Source organism: Pristiophorus japonicus, chromosome 2 (genome assembly GCF_044704955.1).
Source record: "Pristiophorus japonicus isolate sPriJap1 chromosome 2, sPriJap1.hap1, whole genome shotgun sequence".
Lineage (NCBI taxonomy): Eukaryota > Metazoa > Chordata > Chondrichthyes > Pristiophoridae > Pristiophorus > Pristiophorus japonicus.
In genome coordinates, this window is record NC_091978.1 from 239,555,694 (window position 1) to 239,573,086 (window position 17,393).

Here is a 17,393-nt window from a genome sequence, read left to right on the forward strand (position 1 = left end):
CACATCCCACTCGCCCAAACACTGCTGGGGGGTAATCTACCCCATTCTTTCAATAAAGGAATTTTAAATATGCATCGCCAAAGTGAAAATGCAACAGCCAGTCAAGTGAATAGTCAAAGAAAACCCACTGGTTGCTTTTATTTGAATTGAATGACTTGGCCTCTCCCTCGAATATTTGTTGCAGTTTGTTCTGGGTCCTTCAAGCTGGGCCTGTTTCTGGGGTGAATGTGACTCTATTTTTAGTTTCCCTTCTATCACTGGAATTTTATCCTCTTCCTCCACTGTGAAAGCGGATACAAATCTTTGTTTAATAAATCTGCCATTACCTTGCTGTCTATTACAGTATCATCTGCATCTGTCTTTAATGGACCACATCTTCCTAAGCCACTCCCTTACTGATAATACATTTATAATAACTTTTACTATTAGCCTTTCTATTATGTGTAAGTTATTTTTTGTATTCCTTTTTGCAGCTCTTAATATTTTCTTTGTGTCCCTTTGTTGATTTCTACATTTCTTGCAGTCTGCTGGATTACACAAGAAAGTCTCTCTTCTGCTCTTTTGCCTCCTCCTCCAAGGCACACAAACTCTCTCTCTCTCTCTTTCTTCTTGGGAAGGAATGAGTGCATAGTGGCTTCTGGGAATCTGAAAAGTCAAAGTGACTCCAAGGGAATTCTAGTCCAAGGAGGGGTCCTCTGATGGATAAATTTAATACTAATTCTGTGTGGACTTGGAATCCAGGTAGCTCAGATATTCAAATAGGCATTTTGGAAAGGAAGGCTGTTTTTGGAGCTAAGTTTATCACTAAGTTTTTGATTTAAAAAAAATTATGTTTCTTCTGCGATATATTTAAATTTTTGGGGTTTATAGTGGGGTGAGTGACTATCATGGCAACTGTATCTTGGAGAATTATATATTGTTGTAATGTAATTGTATAGAATGTTTTTGGTGGAATGTTACCAAGGAAAAGTTCTGCACAGCATGATTGGTGTCAGTCGTGGCTGAGTGGGTAGCATTTTCACCCGAGTCAAAAGGTTGCTGCTTCAAGTCCCACTCCAGAGACTTGAGTACATAATCCAGGCTGATATTTCAATGCAGCACTGATAGAGTGCTGCAATGTTGGAGGTGCTGTTTTGCAAATGAAAGTTAAACCGAAGGCCCATCTGCTACCGATGTTGTACATAAAAGATCCCATGGCACTATTTCAAAGAGGAGCAGAGGAGTGTCCTGACCAGTATTTATCCCTCAACCAATACGCAAAAACAGATTATCTGGTCATTATAACATTGCCATTCATGGGAGCTTGCTGAGTGCAAATTGGCTGCCATATTTCCAAAATTACAACAGTAACTACACTACAAAAAAGTGTATTTCGCTGTAAAGCACTTTAGGTCTTCCTGAGGTCATGAAATGCTAGTCTTTTTTATAATGAAAGTAGAAAATAACCAATTAGAAAGGAGAAAAGCACACAGAAAATTACCATTCACAAAGGCAATGGTCAAGACGTAGATGATGTGTACAGCAAATCTTATTCTAAGAATACTTAGAACTTTATGACCATGTCCCACTGCAGCATTAGTGAGTACACTACCCTATAGTAAAAGGGCAGCTATGTGATCTTGTTGTTACCGTATGAATCCATCTCCCAGTAACTAGGAGCTCTCGTTCTCTGCCCAACAATTGTCTCAACATCATCAATTATCATAAATGCAGAATCTTATTTCTCCATTCATTTTTATTTTTTGAGGTGCACTATTGGTCTGATATCTTGCTGTATTCCACTGTGCTGATATCAACACTTAGCATTTCTTGCTCAGCTTCATTCCCTACCATAACCTAATCGTTATTTAGATTCTCAACTCAAATGACAGAAATAGCGTGAACTCCAGTTTTGACAAGTGAAAAATTAATGTTTTATTTACGTTTTAGGCTAAAAACTGAAGAATTATTGATTTTTAAAAATTGTTTCACATAAGTTCTCAAAATGGAGGAAATGACTCCCATGGGGGATAATTTTGACTTTGTGGAAACAGAGTTCATAAGTGCAAAACGGGCATCATCCGCCGATTATACATCTCTCCCGATATCACACAAAGTTAAAGTTACCCACCTGGAGTTCAATAAAGTGAAATGAGACTGGCAACATTTAATTATTTGTGGATGGTCAAATGAAGACAAGATGGTGAGACGATGACTGATTTCAGAATAAGTTTAAAAATCTGTATACCCATAGAGAAGGCTCCTTTATAATCCATTTCCGCTAAGGACATCTCTGTTTCAGATGGATCCATCATAAAAACCTTCTCATTATTGCAAAGATGAAACTCTGTGTTGAGAGAGTAGACAACTGGAACTGGACGATTTGTCTGCTGAAAGGCAATAGGGACAAGGAACCTTGACAGAAAAAGAATAACAATGTCAATGTACTGACACTATCTTAGAAGACATTTATTTATATAGGACATTCTCTGCTATAAATGTAAGCAGCAACCACAGCTCAATGACAAATTATTTCTTGATAAGTCTACTTTATCTTTCATTTTCACATTGCTTATTACACTGTTACTCGACACATACAGCCATATTAATCTACAAATTTTGGCCTTGAAATAATGCTATGAGATAATTGCTTAAGAACAATTAAGGATCAATTTTAACTCAAGGTGGGAATCTGAGGTGCTGGGCCAAAAACGGTGATTTGTCTGGCCCCCCAGAGTGTGAGACCGAGGAGATTTTAACTACTGGGCTCATTTGCATGTTCGACACTGACTCTGTTCGATGCCGGTGGGTGTGACGTCAACTCTGCACTCTGAGTAACATTGGCAAATACACACATGGAAAGCCCCAAACTGGGATGGAAACTATAAACTTAGGCCTAGAAATTCAATTAAGCTGGGAAAAGGCCAGTGCCACCGTGGGCCGAAATTAACGGCGCCGCAAAAAAAGTGCAGGTAGCACTGGTATTTTGGTGCTGTATGCTGATTTAAAGTAGTGCATCGCAAAATCTGCAGTGTAGCGCGCTGTTTCGGGTGGTAGTCTCAGCAGGAAGCCGAATGTAGTTTGGCTGCAGAATCCCTGGAGCGAGGCAGTGCTCTCTTAAAGCGAGTCTATCATTTTAGAAAGCAGTGTCGAGCACTTAAAAGGGGAAATGCCTTCTAAAGTGAAAAAAATACGTCATTTAAAAATAGGCAGTCTTTAGCCCTTAGAGCTCAACTGTCATCTGAAAAGAATTCCGAAATGGCAGTCTTCAGCACTTCAAGCTGAATTGCCTTCTGCATGCAAAAATATGGTAAAAGTGCTTCAGCACTAAAACAAATGGCTCAACAAGTCAGAGAAGGGGCATCCAGGGTCTCGCACGCAGTACTCCAGCTTTGTGCAGTGGGTCAACACTGAAACACAGGTCTTCTACCCACAGAGGCCAAGAGGCCCTCCAGAAAGAACAATGAGGGACCAGATTCCTGAAGCCGTCACTGCTAGCAGAGTCGCCCCCATGACGTGGCTCCAGTGCCCAAAGAAGTTTAATTATCTCAGACCAATGGTCAAGGTCAGTGAATGCATCTTCAAAAGCTGTCTCCTACCAACTAGCTTCACACACAGCGGGGACAACACAAATAGTCTCTGGTGGTCTTAAATGCTGTAAATTTAGCTCTTTTTCTTATCATTGGCATATAGAGTATGAGACTGGAAAAGTTGTAATTTATAATTCATCTCCAGTTTTCTACTCTAACCTACTGAGCAGTTGGAATACCTCAGATAATTATAGCTAACATCTCTAATTCTATGTATGTTTATCAGTACAATGTAATTTTCTATGAAAGAAAAAAATTTGAAACTACATTTTGTGCTGAAGTTGAAAAAGTGCAGTATTTGTACAGTGGACTCATAATAAGCTCATACTTCTCAGGAGCATGTGCAGTGCAGGCCAATGGTTTATCTCCAGGGTCAATCCAAGGTTGTGTGGGTTGCACAGTGCAGGGGATCAGAAAGATTGCGTACTCTCCTGAATAATCTTTCCTGTGGGTAAGAAAAACAGCAAAAAAATTAGCATGCAAATTCTTTTAAAAGTTGTTGCTAAATCATATTAAATCCCTTAACAATATGAGCTGATTCAAGTCAACAGATATCCTACTGTAGCCTATTTCATCTAATACAAGGAGCATAAAATACACTGAATTTAACATTTGCTTGATGATACCTGCATTTTAACAGCTGTAACTATTTTCCTGGATTCAAAAGGCTTTTTTAATAGAATGTCACATATGATAGTTTGCTGAGAGGTATACTTACTCAGTTTCAAATTCTGACAGGCTAAAAAATCACACAGAAATAGTCAGTAATGACAAAGAACTATGCCAACTAAAGATATAAGCATTATTAGTAATACTGTACAAGAAAAGGCCGAGAAGCTGAACATGCGTGTCCCTGTTGACAGATCTCAATCCCAAATTGTTAGCTTTTTAATAATGTGTTCAATAAAATTCAATGTTATACACATTCTGCACATACCTAAACAAAATAGACCCATTTGGGGGATATTAATTTGGGATCTTAACCATGCAAGATCTTGTTGCTCAGAAGATCTAAATATTCTTACTGGTCCTAGATTCATGAAGGTGCAGGGTCTTGCTGAATTTCTTTTGACAAAAATCGCATGAGTTGTCCAATTCTTATTATTTACTATACTATCCTTACATAATACCAGTCACTGCACTTCAAGGTGCTGTTTGGGGCACTTTGAGATCTTCCAATGTGATAGGCATTATTGCCTCAAAATGACTGTTGTTGATATTAGCAGAAGAATGTTCAATGCATTTGTATGACATTACTGGTTCCCTATTTTAACAAAGGTACTAATCCACTTTAAATAAATGGATTAAAATAGTGGATAAAGGAATATAAACATGTTGAACATTGGCCTACTAATACAGCTGACAGAAATTTCTAGGCTTGTATGAATGTAAATATTATTATCCGATCTATGTCACGGATTGCCTGATCTGAAACTGTCTCAATTTTTTCAAAATCACAATCCATCAATGAATCTGCCAGGTCCTGCCTTAAAACTATATCCATTATGAATATGAAAACGTTGTGTGTTACCTAATCATATTGTCTCATTTGCAGCTTTGTTTTACACTTGTCACCGAATGTTGGGAGGCTACTGCCTAAATCATTGCCTATCACACTATTATTAAAAAAATTCTGAATTTGGCACGTGGATTAATCATTCTTTGTCACCTTTCTGTAAATAGGGCTACTGTGCTTTTTTTTCTAGAAATAATGTAATTTTTCAAAGTAAACAGAGCACTATCGAAAGGAAGGGAAGAGGCTAGCATCGCGAGAGAGGAGCGGGCGCGGGACTACAAAGGGCGGTGGCAGCTTGGAGTAACGGCAGTCGGGAGAGGCTAGCATCGCGAGAGAGGAGCGGGCGCGGGACTACAAAGGGCGGTGGCAGCTTGGAGTAGCGGCAGTCGGGAGAGGCTAGCATCGCGAGAGAGGAGCGGGCACGGGACTACAAAGGACGGTGGCAGCTTGGAGTAACGGCAGTCGGGAGAGGCTAGCATCGCGAGAGAGGAGCGGGCACGGGACTACAAAGGGCGGCGGACGTTTGGAGCAGCGGCAGGCGAGAGGAGGCCAGCTGCAGCAGGGGCAGAAAGTATACAAACAAGTAAAAAGAAATCGAAGTGTGACGTCACAGCCAAGTGGGTAAGTGATTGGCTGGTGGATTGGTGAGTATTTTATCTTTTTCTTTTTCTTTTCTTATCAGTAGGTAACCTTTTGCATTGTTGCCAAATTAATTTAATTTAAGGGTTAAGTCATGGCAGGAGAGCCCAGACCCGTGTCATGCTCCTCTTGTGCTATGTGGGAAATCAGGAACGCTTCCAGCGTCCCTGACTACTTTGTGTGCAGGAAGTGTGTCCAGCTGCAGCTCCTGACAGACCACATTGCGGCACTGGAGCTGTGCATGGATTCACTCTGGAGCATCCGCGATGCTAAGGATGTTGTGAATAGCACGTTTAGTGTGTTGATTACACCGCAGATAAAGGTTACACAGGCAGATAGGGAATGGGTGACCAGCAGGAAGAGCAGGGGAAGGAAGGTAGTGCAGGGGTCCCCTGCGGTCATCTCCCTCCAGAACAGATATACCGTTTTGGGTACTGTTGGGGGAGATGACTCACCAGGGGAAGACAGGAGCAGCCAAGTTCACACCTTGAATATTGTGTACGGTTTTGGTCTCCTAATCTGAGGAAGGATATTCTTGCTATTGAGGGAGTGCAGCGAAGGTTCACCAGACTGAGTCCTGGGATGGCAGGACTGGCATATGAAGAGTGACTGGATCGACTCGGCTTATATTCACTGGAATTTAGAAGAATGAGAGGGGATCTCTTAGAAACGTGTAAAATTCTGACGGGATTGGACAGGTTAGATGCAGGAAGAATGTTCCCAATGTTGGGGAAGTCCATAACCAGGGGTCACAGTCTAAGGATAAGGGGTAAGCCATTTAGGACCGAGATGAGGAGAAACTTCTTCACTCAGAGAATTGTGAATCTCTGGAATTCTCTACCACAGAAAGTTATTGAGGCCAGTTCGTTAGATATATTCAAAAGGGAGTTAGATGTGACCATTACGGCTAAAGGGATCAAGGGGTATGAAGAGAAAGCAGGAATGGAGTACTGAAGTTGCATGATCAGCCATGATCATTTTGAGTAGTGGTGCAGGCTCGAAGGGCTGAATGGCCTACTCCTGCACCTATTTTCTATGTTTCTATTAAATATATATATATATAAAAAACAATAGCTTATTCAAACAAAATCCTTTGTTGAATATTCTAATCTGCATGCTGTTGTATTGTGGAGAATTTCAGCCTGTAGGAAGGCACACTTACACCTTAACTGGGATGACATTGGGGTTGTTTTCCTACAGGGGCTCTGTGGTTCGTCCACCATAATTTTGAGGGAAGATCCGTGGAAACCCTGGAGAAACACTGTAAACGGTCTTTATGCTTTTTCTCCCCGTTGCCGCGGATCTTCCCCTAAGTTACGGTGAACGATTGGAAGAAACCCAGTGGAAATTAATGTCGCTTGTCTCTCCTCCATACATTGCATTCTGGATAGATAGCTTGTGCTCTGTGGCTGTACAATCAAACCTTTTGGAGAATTTAGGCTCATAAGCAAAACAGATATTTATCATTTCTGGATGAATTAAAGTTCAATGGAAAGTTTTACGGTACAGCTATAGAGTGTTGCATAACATTTATAGAAATTGATGTAAGTAAAAGTAAAGTTCAGTGCTGTCGTCCTTCCCAGAATAAACAGAATGAACAAGGAAAAAAATCTCCTCAATACCAGTGAAAAAGTTCAATTATTAGTATCCTAGATTTTTCCAAAATATGGCAGCACACAGTTCAGAACAAAACAGCATTCTGTTTTTATAAGTAAATGACAAAAAATATTCTTTAAATGTACTTTTAAATTGTAGTATTCCTCAAAAAGCATTAGTCGAGCAAAGGAGGTATCTTTGTACTGTACCTGTTGTAGGAACTGGTTGCTCGCCACAGCTGATATGGGGAATCAAATGTCTGAGCGCTCCAGAGCAACTGCAGATCAAACTCAATGCCTCCTAAGTGATCAGGAGCTACAATCTGAGACTTCTGGCCTGGAAGTGTGTGGTGATCCATCACAAAATGACCTGGAGAGGGGCAAAAAATACACGGTTGAGGTTTCTTCTCTCTCAGCTCAGAACAGCAGTTTTGTAGCCACAATTATAGACACCTTCTTTTGCTCCCTATTGTTAGTGACGTCCATAAGTGCACATAACTAATATGGTCAGTGGATAGTGATTAGAAATCGCCTGAGAGTCACGAACATGTCACAATTTGAAGTATGTTTTCAATGTTACTCCTTTATCACTTCAAATCTTATTCTACCTATTGTAATCTTCCTTTCTTTTTGAAAGTGTAATAACAATCAACTTGCCTTTCTCCTTTCACCAGAATACTCGCACTTTCCATTTTGGTGATGCGAGGATCTTATTTTTTTAAGAAGAGATTTCATTGATTGCAAATCAGCCTTCGGGCCAGTTTTGCAGCGTAGATGAAAAGCCTAAATTCAGAAGACTGACACGATTTCATGCCAATGTTTGCTATATCAAATTCAGGAAGTGCTGTGGGTGCAATGCTCAGAGCACTTAAACAAACATTGAAAGTAAGATGTGACACAAGAGAAATATTTACTGGAAACTATCAATGCCTCTTTCACTGTGTTATACATAACACAGAGGGGTAGATTTTCTTCAATGACAGGATGGCTGCCAGAACTGTGTTGAAGCAAGACCTCTGCCCGCTGGTCCAAACCTGCTGTGACTTGGTCCTATATTTCTGGGTCTGGGAACATTGAAAATTTATAACATGCTCCCAGTGCTAATGTTGCTCTTCAATTGGAGCCCACCTCTGTGGAGAAGGGAAATGCTGCACAGCTTTAGGAGTGCACTCGCTGCAGCAGCATCAAGTGGCCAGTCAGCAATGCCTCTTAATGGCAGAGACAAATGAAGCAGCAGGACTCTTGGGAACTTCAGTTAGAACATAAGAAATAGGAGCAGGAGTAGACCATTTGGCCCCTCGAGCCTACTCCATCATTCAATAAGATCATGGCTGATCTAATCATGGACTCAGCTCCACTTCCCTGCCCGTGTTGTGTATGTACAATATAACTATACTCCCTGTACACTCAGTGTACAGTTACATAAGACTATTGGATGTACCTTCACACTGTATACACTATGCTTGTACCACCAGAGGGTGCAACTGGTGGAGACCAGGGGTCACCTGTAAATGACAGGTAAGCAGGTATAAAAGGGAGCTCACCATGCTGTACCCTCACTCAGGAGCTGCAATAAATGGACTAAGGTCACCACAGTTCAAGTACAATACCTTACCCCGTGGAGTCATTACTAGAGTGCTTACAGACACAATAACTGGTGACGAGATTACGAATTTCCATGCGAAAATGGCTAACCTTGGCACCGTTTCAACAATTCGCCGATGGGGAAGTTTGGGAGGCCTTTGTGGAAAGGTTCGAACACTTCTTCATTACGAACGACCTGGCGGGAGACAACCCGACCTCGCTGGCTGATAAGTGCAAAGCTATCCTGCTCAGCAGTTGTGGGCCCACCGTCGATGGCCTCGTCAGAGACTTTCTAGCCCCAGAGAAGGCAACAACCAAAACACATGCGGAGCTCGTAACGATGATACAGGAACAGCTCAAATCTAAAGAGAGCATCCTCACAGCCAGACACCGGTTCTACACACACCGGCGGCCCGAAGGCCAAGAAATCGCAAGATATGCTGCAGACCTCAGACGATTGGCTGCACCATGTGATTTTGGCGACCACCTCACCGAAGCGCTGCGGGACATCTTTGTTATTGGAATTGGCCACAAGGGCCTTCTCCACAAGTTGCTCTCTGCAGACACCACGGTCATCCTGCAGAAGGCAATTAATGTGAGTCAGGCGTTCATGGGCTCGGCCTGCGATTCCAAGTGGATGACTCACCCCCAGGACTCTAACCTGGCAAGTACTGTAAACCAGCTGGCGCCTTTCAGAGGCAAGGCTGCTGCTAGCAGTCGCCCTCAGGGTAGAGAGAACTGAACCCCGGGTCCCGCAACCCTGAGTCCGCCACATGGGGCCAACTGGCCAACCCCATGGTGGCGCTTGGAAGAAATCACAAGGCCTACCAGTGCCACTACAAAGATTATACTTGCAAAGGCTGTAACACGAAGGGCCACCTCCAGTGAATGTGCAAGAGAGTCGATGAAGAGTTGGCCGATCATCTAGACTCCAGCGACGATGAAGAGAGTCCATGAGGCAGCTCAGCCCCACGATGAGGTGTACGGCATGTTTACTTGCACCATCGAGAGTTCCCCGTTAAAAATGGAAGTCAAAATCAACTATTTTCCAGTCATGATGGAGGTGGATACAGGGGCGAGCCAAACACTGATGAATCAGGTGGTTTTTGAGAAACTTTCGGTCAATCCAATCGAATGACCTAAAATGATTCCAATCCAAGTGAAGCTGCTCACCTACACAAACGATACCATCCCAGTCGTTGGCAGCGTGGATGTCCAGGTGTCCCATGACGGCGTGATACACAAGTTACCTTTGTGGATCGCTGCTGGTGATGGCCCAACGCTGCTAGGAAGAAGATGGATGAAAAAGATCTATTGGAGCTGAGAAAACCTCCAGCCTCCAGCGATCGACGTCCTATGTGGCCCTGAATTTGGATCCAACACAACACCTGAGAAAGCCAGCCGCTCAACTCGACTGCGTGCAGACGACACAGACTGCTCAACCCAACGGCGAGATGATCCAGCCGAAACGACCCGACCTCACCTTCCAGGCTCCAGTGGCAGGACTCCGGAGGAAGAAAATTGGCGCAGAAGGTAACTTCCTTGCTTCCGTGGCAAAACCTGGGGAAAAAAGGATCACCACAGCCTACCTCGTGGAGAGAATGAAAATAGCGCCCGCACCATGAGGTGAAGCGCCTGAAGTAAAGATGGCGGCGGCTAGACCACGAGGGGCAGCGTTGATAGAGCAACATGTGATGCCGAGCAGCGAACCGGATTGGGGTAAAGATTGCAAGGCCCTCCTAAAGGAGACCGGCAACCCATCACAATTAAAGGGACAGTTCCACTCTTTATACAGCAATGCCAGTGATACACGTGTAAGCGATGTAATTGACAAATGCAAGTATGTAAATGTAACTAACCATGTTAAGTCGGGCGATTGTGGTCGGAACCAATGTATTATGACAGTAAATGAAGTAATGAGGTGCAATGCTGGGTTCTACATGTATGCCGACAAAACCAAGGGCAACCTCCCGTCGGAAGCAACCAGGTCCAGCGGGCTACCCGATCATGTAGCCTGCGCCTCCGGGACCAATGTGATGCCCCAGGGAGCGCAGCCACACACAACGGAAACATACCAGCTGCAGGGCCAGTGATCAGCGGACGGCAAAGGCACCACTACCAGTTCCCTGCCCCAGATCGGCTCTACCTCTCTGGCCACCAGGGCCAGTATCGGGAGCAAGAGGCTAGCACCTCCAGCTCTCCCAACGGGACCTGGGATGACCAGGCTCCCACTATCGCTGATGGGCAGCAGGGAGACACCGCAGCCCTCAAAGGAGGACAGGGAGGCCACACACTCTGCCCACCACTAGGCAATGGCAAAGGCCCTGAGACTCAGCCAGGTGAACAATCCGAGCCCACTCAGCTGGCAGGGGGCGCAGCGCCGCCATCAGACAACCTGGACACAGTCCGGTCACTCTCGAACTAGAGTCCTCACCCACCTGCACTTACACAACCCGGGGCAAGACTGTGATACCACGTATGTACCTTACATGTAAAATGTACTTGTTCCACTACTGCAGATCCCAAACAGTGATGTAAGTAATTCTATGTTTTTTTTGTTCTTTCTGTACACATATGCACATGCAGGTGTTGAGCCACACACATGGTCTATGTATGGGAGGGGGGGTGGATGTATGTAGCCATGGATGCACATGGATCACACCCAGAAACCACTCAACCCCCACTGCAACCTCGAACCGTCCACTGCTGATCATTTCCCAATGTTATGGCAATAAGGACTTGGGGATCAACAGGGAGAGAGCCAAGCCAAAGCATAGACAAGGTGCAAGGGCTTTGGGCACTCAAGTCTAGGGCCTGAGCACACAATGCAAAGGCCAGTGACACAAGACTTAGGGGAGTGTGATGTTGTGTATGTATAATATAAGTATACTCCCTGTACACTCAATGTACAGTTACATAAGACTACTGGATGTACATTCACACTGTATACACTATGCTTGTACCACCAGAGGGTGCAACTGGTGGAGACCTAGGGGTCACCTGTACACGACAGGTAACCTGTACACGACAGGTAACCAATACCCTGTATAGCTGTAGCAGGACTTCCCTGCTTTTATTGTGTTCTTGTACTCCAGCCCCATTGCAATAAAGGCCAGACGAAAGGTTAGTGTTGATCTGTTGCTGGTAAGATGTAGCATTTTAGCTGGTTTGGCAGTGTTGGCATGCTCAAGTCTCGAGTGGAGAGACCACCTAACTTGGGCAAGAGTGCTACCCACTGAGCCACAGCTGACACCTACAAATATAGCAGGCGGTGAAAAAAACAAATGGCATGTTGACCTTCATAGGGGATTTGAGTATAGAAGCAGGGAGGTCTTAGTGCAGTTGTACAGGGCCTTAGTGAGACCTCACCTGGAATATTGTTCAGTTTTGGTCTCCTAATCTGAGGAAGGACGTTCTTGCTATTGAAGGAGTGCTGCGAAGGTTCACCAGACTGATTCCCGGGATGGCAGGACTGACATATGAGGAGAGATTGGATTGACTGGGCCTGTATTCACTGGAGTTTAGAAGGATGAGAGGGGATCTCATAGAAACATATAAAATTCTGACGGGACTGGACAGGTTAGATGCAGGAAGAATGTTCCCGATGTTGAAGTCCAGAACCAGGGGACACAGTCTAAGGATAAGGGGAAAGCCATTTAGAGCCGAGATGAGGAGAAACTTCTTCACTGAGTTGTTAACCTGTGGAATTCCCTACTGCAGAGAGTTGTTGAGGCCAGTTCGTTGGATATATTCAAGAGGGAGTTAGATATGGCCCTTACTGCTAAAGGGATCAAGGGGTATGGAGAGAAAGCAGGAAAGGGGTACTGAGGTGAATGATCAGCCATGATCTTATTGAATGGTGGTGCAGGCTCAAAGGGCCGAATGGCCTACTCCTGCACCTATTTTCTATGTTTCTATGTTTCTAACCAGGTATAAAAGGGAGCTCACCATGCTGTACCCTCACTCAGGAGCTGTAATAAATGGACTAAGGTCACCACAGTTCAAGTACAATACCTTGCCTCATGGAGTCATTACTAGAGTGCTTACAGACACAATAGCCCTTTACTCACTTATCGCTCAAAAATCTGTCTATCTCCACCTTAAATATATTCAATGACCCAGCCTCCACAGCTCTCTGGGGCAAAGAATTCCATAGATTTACAACCCTCTCAGAAAAGAAATTTCTCCTCATCTCAGTTTTAAATGGGCGACCCCTTATTCTGAGAATATTTCCCCTAGTATTAATTTTGCCTATGAGTGGAAATATCCTCTCTGCAATCACCTTGTCGAGCCACCTCATTATTGTATCAGTTTCAATAAGATCACCTCATTCTTCTGAACTCCAATGAGTAGAGGCCCAACCTACTCAACCCATCCTCATAAGTCAACCCCCTCGTCTCCAGAATCAACCTAGTGAACCTTCTCTGAACAGCCTCCAATGCAAGTATATCATTCCTTAAATACGGAGACCAAAACTATACGCAGTACTCCAGGTGTGGCCTTACCAATACCCTGTACAGTTTTGTAGTAGGACTTTTCTGCTTTTATACTCCACCCTCCTTGCAATAACGGCCAACATTCTATTTGCCTTCCTGATTACTTGCTGTTCCTGCATACTAACTTTTTGTGTTTCATGCACAAGGACCCCCAGGTCCCTCTGTGCTGCAGCACTGTGCAATTTTTCTCCATTTAAATTATAATTTGCTTTTCTATTATTTCTACCAAAGTGGATAAGCTCACATTTTGCCACATTATACTCCATTTGCCAAATTTCTGCCCACTCACTTAGCCTGTCCCTTTGCAGATCTTTGTTCTAAGAAGGGGTGGGAAGCAGCAGTACTCTAGAGTCAGTATAGCAAATTGTGGGAAGAAATGAACGTGACAGCCTGCATCCAATTAGGAAAGTAGTCCTATCGCCTCTTCTCTCAGGCATTGTTTATTGGAGGCAGAACAGCATGTCATGGGAGGAAAACACAACAGTGCCCTAAACCATGCCTACTTGCCATCATTTAGATATGGTCAGCTGGGCAAGTGGAGGATAGCGTGATCCATGGCGAAATGAGCAGAAGACAATTATGCCAATTTTTAAGGGCAGGGATTCGCTGGAAGCCTCTCTGCCCCAGGACTTCCCGAAATCTGATGACTTTCCTGAGGAAACTCCACTCCAGAATTTCAAACCAAAGAACTGAAAATAATTTCTTGACAAATTTTCAGTACAAGTATTAACCCATCATTACACATCAATACCATGACTGAACTGGTAGTGTTGTTGACACAAAGTGAATTAATAACTGAATAAAACCAGCCTCAGAGCCAAAAATAATACACGATTAAAAAAAGATACCAAGGAGTGATTTCAAGGCAAGGATCTAATTTTAATGTTGAAGTAAGACACCCCAAATCTGTTGCTCTTACAGTTTAGGAGAATTCAGAAATTCTGCTCCTCTTGGAACAGGATTTTGGTATATGTAATAGAGACAGAGGCACTGGAATTAAGGATAGAATCCAGATTCGCATTGGTGCTGCCGGAATTTGTCCTGATGTATTTGGAGCTCTCGCTCAATCACTCTTAGATATCCATTATTCTTTCTATTACTATATCGTAAAGTAATATTACACATTTTGAGTCCATAGTAACATAGACTATATTGACAAACTGTTGAATATGAATTATGTTATTCTTTTAAAAGTGATTTATAGAACACATGATTCTCTCTTGTACAATATAAATTATATCCAACAGTTAATCCTTCAGTAAACCCTGTTTTTTCCCCTTTTTCAACTTCCTTCAACCCACAGGGACATTACTTGCCTCTAAATTTTGCATGGGTCTTGAATTCAATGACAAGACGACCATCTTCCCGTATGTAAATCCGTATTATCTGAAGTCGTGCTGACAATACACTGTCAGTTTGTATGCCTGTATTAAGTAACAATAATGAAAAGCTTTACATTAGATAAACAAAAAAGAAAATTATAAATTTTTTTAAAAAATTAATTTTTTTGTAATCATCTGATTTACCTGTTCTCCACAGAACTGTGTCATAAAAGAATGAGAACTCCATTTCAGTGTGATGCTCCAGTGAAGCCCAGCCTCTTGGTGCTGTCACGTAAATGTAAGACACGTACAAAGGCACTGACACTGTCAGAAATGATTGGGCAGAATCTCGTACCTACCAATTAGAAGAACATGAGGAAATGTAGCACAGGAGTAAACCTTGTGGCCCATGAAACCTTTTGCCCCACAGACTATGTATAGTCCAAGTTACCATGAACTTGTCTCAATCCATTAAACCCTCTGCAAAATAGTTCTACAAAGTCTCTCCCTGCTCTTACCCCCAAAGATTATGGACATTGTTATGCATATAGATTCATACTAAGCACACTGCACAAAATAGAAACTTCAATTGATGAGAATGTAAATCAACTGAATAGTTATTCTAATTAACAATTACCTTAAATGAGAAGATAGTCCAAATATAATAACCAATATTTCAACTTTATATGAAACATCTCTTTTTGATAGACTTTAACTGTAGTGTAAGTTTGGCTCATTTGTTAGCATTCTCACTCTGAGTTCGAAGATTCTGGGGGTAATTTTGAGTTTGGACGATAGTGCGAAACACACGATATCTGCTCAGCCATCCGCTGAAGTCAATGGAAACAAAAATCGTGAGGGATGTTTAACGGGTGGCTGAGCCGATATTACCCGTTTTACACTATCGTCCAAGATCAAAATTACCCACTGTGAGTTCAATGCTTACTCCAGATCTTGAGCACAGAATTTAGGTTAACATTACCAAAGGAGTGCTGGATTGTTGAGGTGCCACCTTTTACATAAGATATTCAACCAAGGTTCCATCGATCTGTTTATGTAGATGCAAAGGATCTAATGGTACTATTCCGAATAGAGTAAGGAATTCTCCCGGTCTGCTGGCCAATGTTCCTCCCTCAACCATCACCACCAAAATCAGACTAACTATTCATTTGATTTGCTGTTTGTGGTTTCCTTTCCGTATACAAAATTAACTCCCATATTTCCCAACATAGTAAAAGTAATTAATTGACTACAAAGCGTTTTGAGATGTCCTGAGAATGTTAGCAGTTGTTATTTAAACCTCTCTTATTAACACAGATTTTAAAATTAAAAATCTGATTATCACAAACTTTTTCTCTAGTTACAATTATGGATGACACCAAAACAGAGCTGTGTTTTTTTTACTGTGGTAAGACTTTCGTTTAATTGACATACAGAGTTGCAAAATTAAGTTGCTTAAAATTTGGACTGTTGTCAGTAAAGTAGTTGTAGATCATGTTTAAATAAGAATGAGCATCAGCTGTTTGATTTTTCTGGAAATAATTACCTGGAAGTCAGCTGTCACTGAGCCACCGCAGACATCAATCAGTTCTGTCATATCGTAGTAGGCATCGAATGTCCAGATACAGCTCTTCAGGTTCAGGTGCTTATACAGCTGGATGGTTTTGGGTTCTCTTACATTCGGGTCAAATTGGAACGGACGATCATACCCAGGGCCAAGTGTGATGCTGTCATAGATGACATCATCTAGAAATCCGGAGTCTGCAACACACACATTTCCTTAATGCTTTGGCTATTATAAGCTGCTAAGCTGATAATAGAAAGATTTCATCTGTGTACTAACACAGCAGGAATATCTATTTTATAATAAACAGAAAACATAAAAATATAGTGTTTTTTTCAATTCTATCTGACTTCTAAGATGCAGTTAGTTTTAGAATCGGAATGATTGTGAGGTGACTATGGGCTAGATTTTACACTTTTGTGCAGATGCCCAAAAATGGGTGTTATTTCTGGCGTGGGCGGTAAAAATGGGTTTTCAGATCGCTGGCTTGTCGCCCAGTTTCAAAGCCCCTAGTCTCCATTCTAAAAATTGGGTGTTACCGTGAGCGATATGAAATGGGCGTTAGCGTTAAATCTTGCTGACCTTCTGCCGTAAAGTGTCGCTGTCCTTAGCAACGGCATGGCAACGCTCAATTCCTGGTGATTCAGGAGGTCAATAGGAAAACTTATTTATGTATGTAGACAGGCAGAAAAAGAAGAAAAGGTCAGAGAAGGGACAGGTCAGAAGTATTGAGCTCTCCCCGTTGAGAATCGTCTATTGTGTGAAACAGTCAATGGGAAAGTAACCAGCTATCACCAAATTAGAACGTTTCAATGCATGGAACCTGTTGTGGATGTAGCACTTGGGGGTTAATAACAAGGCGAAGATTCATCTGCTCACTATTTGTAATGAAGTCATAAACATACATTAAACAAACACTTTTATGGTTTCTTCTCTTGGGTTTAATTATTCCAGTTCTTTAGCAGAATGTCAAAGCTTGCATACTATCACAATTTTAATTTTGTACTTTTCTTGGTGTGTTTTTACATAGACACCTTGAAAAAAACTGATACATAAAATACAATGGAAAGAAGAAAAAAGAGAGAGTCAGTTGTATACAGTAGTCTGA

General features: G+C 42.5%; 1 protein-coding gene across 1 annotated transcript in view; it reads right to left on the reverse strand.

The window, feature by feature from the left end:
- fras1 (Fraser extracellular matrix complex subunit 1) overlaps positions 1 to 17,393 on the reverse strand; it is a 757,390-nt gene that overhangs the window by 7,382 nt on the left and 732,615 nt on the right. Inside the window, exons 66-71 of the mRNA XM_070871094.1 lie at positions 16,268 to 16,482; positions 14,926 to 15,076; positions 14,716 to 14,823; positions 7,530 to 7,689; positions 3,898 to 4,014; positions 2,228 to 2,394 (exon numbers count right to left, since the gene is read on the reverse strand). Coding sequence (XP_070727195.1) covers positions 2,228 to 2,394; positions 3,898 to 4,014; positions 7,530 to 7,689; positions 14,716 to 14,823; positions 14,926 to 15,076; positions 16,268 to 16,482 — 918 coding nt within the window. The remainder of the gene's footprint in view (positions 1 to 2,227; positions 2,395 to 3,897; positions 4,015 to 7,529; positions 7,690 to 14,715; positions 14,824 to 14,925; positions 15,077 to 16,267; positions 16,483 to 17,393) is intronic.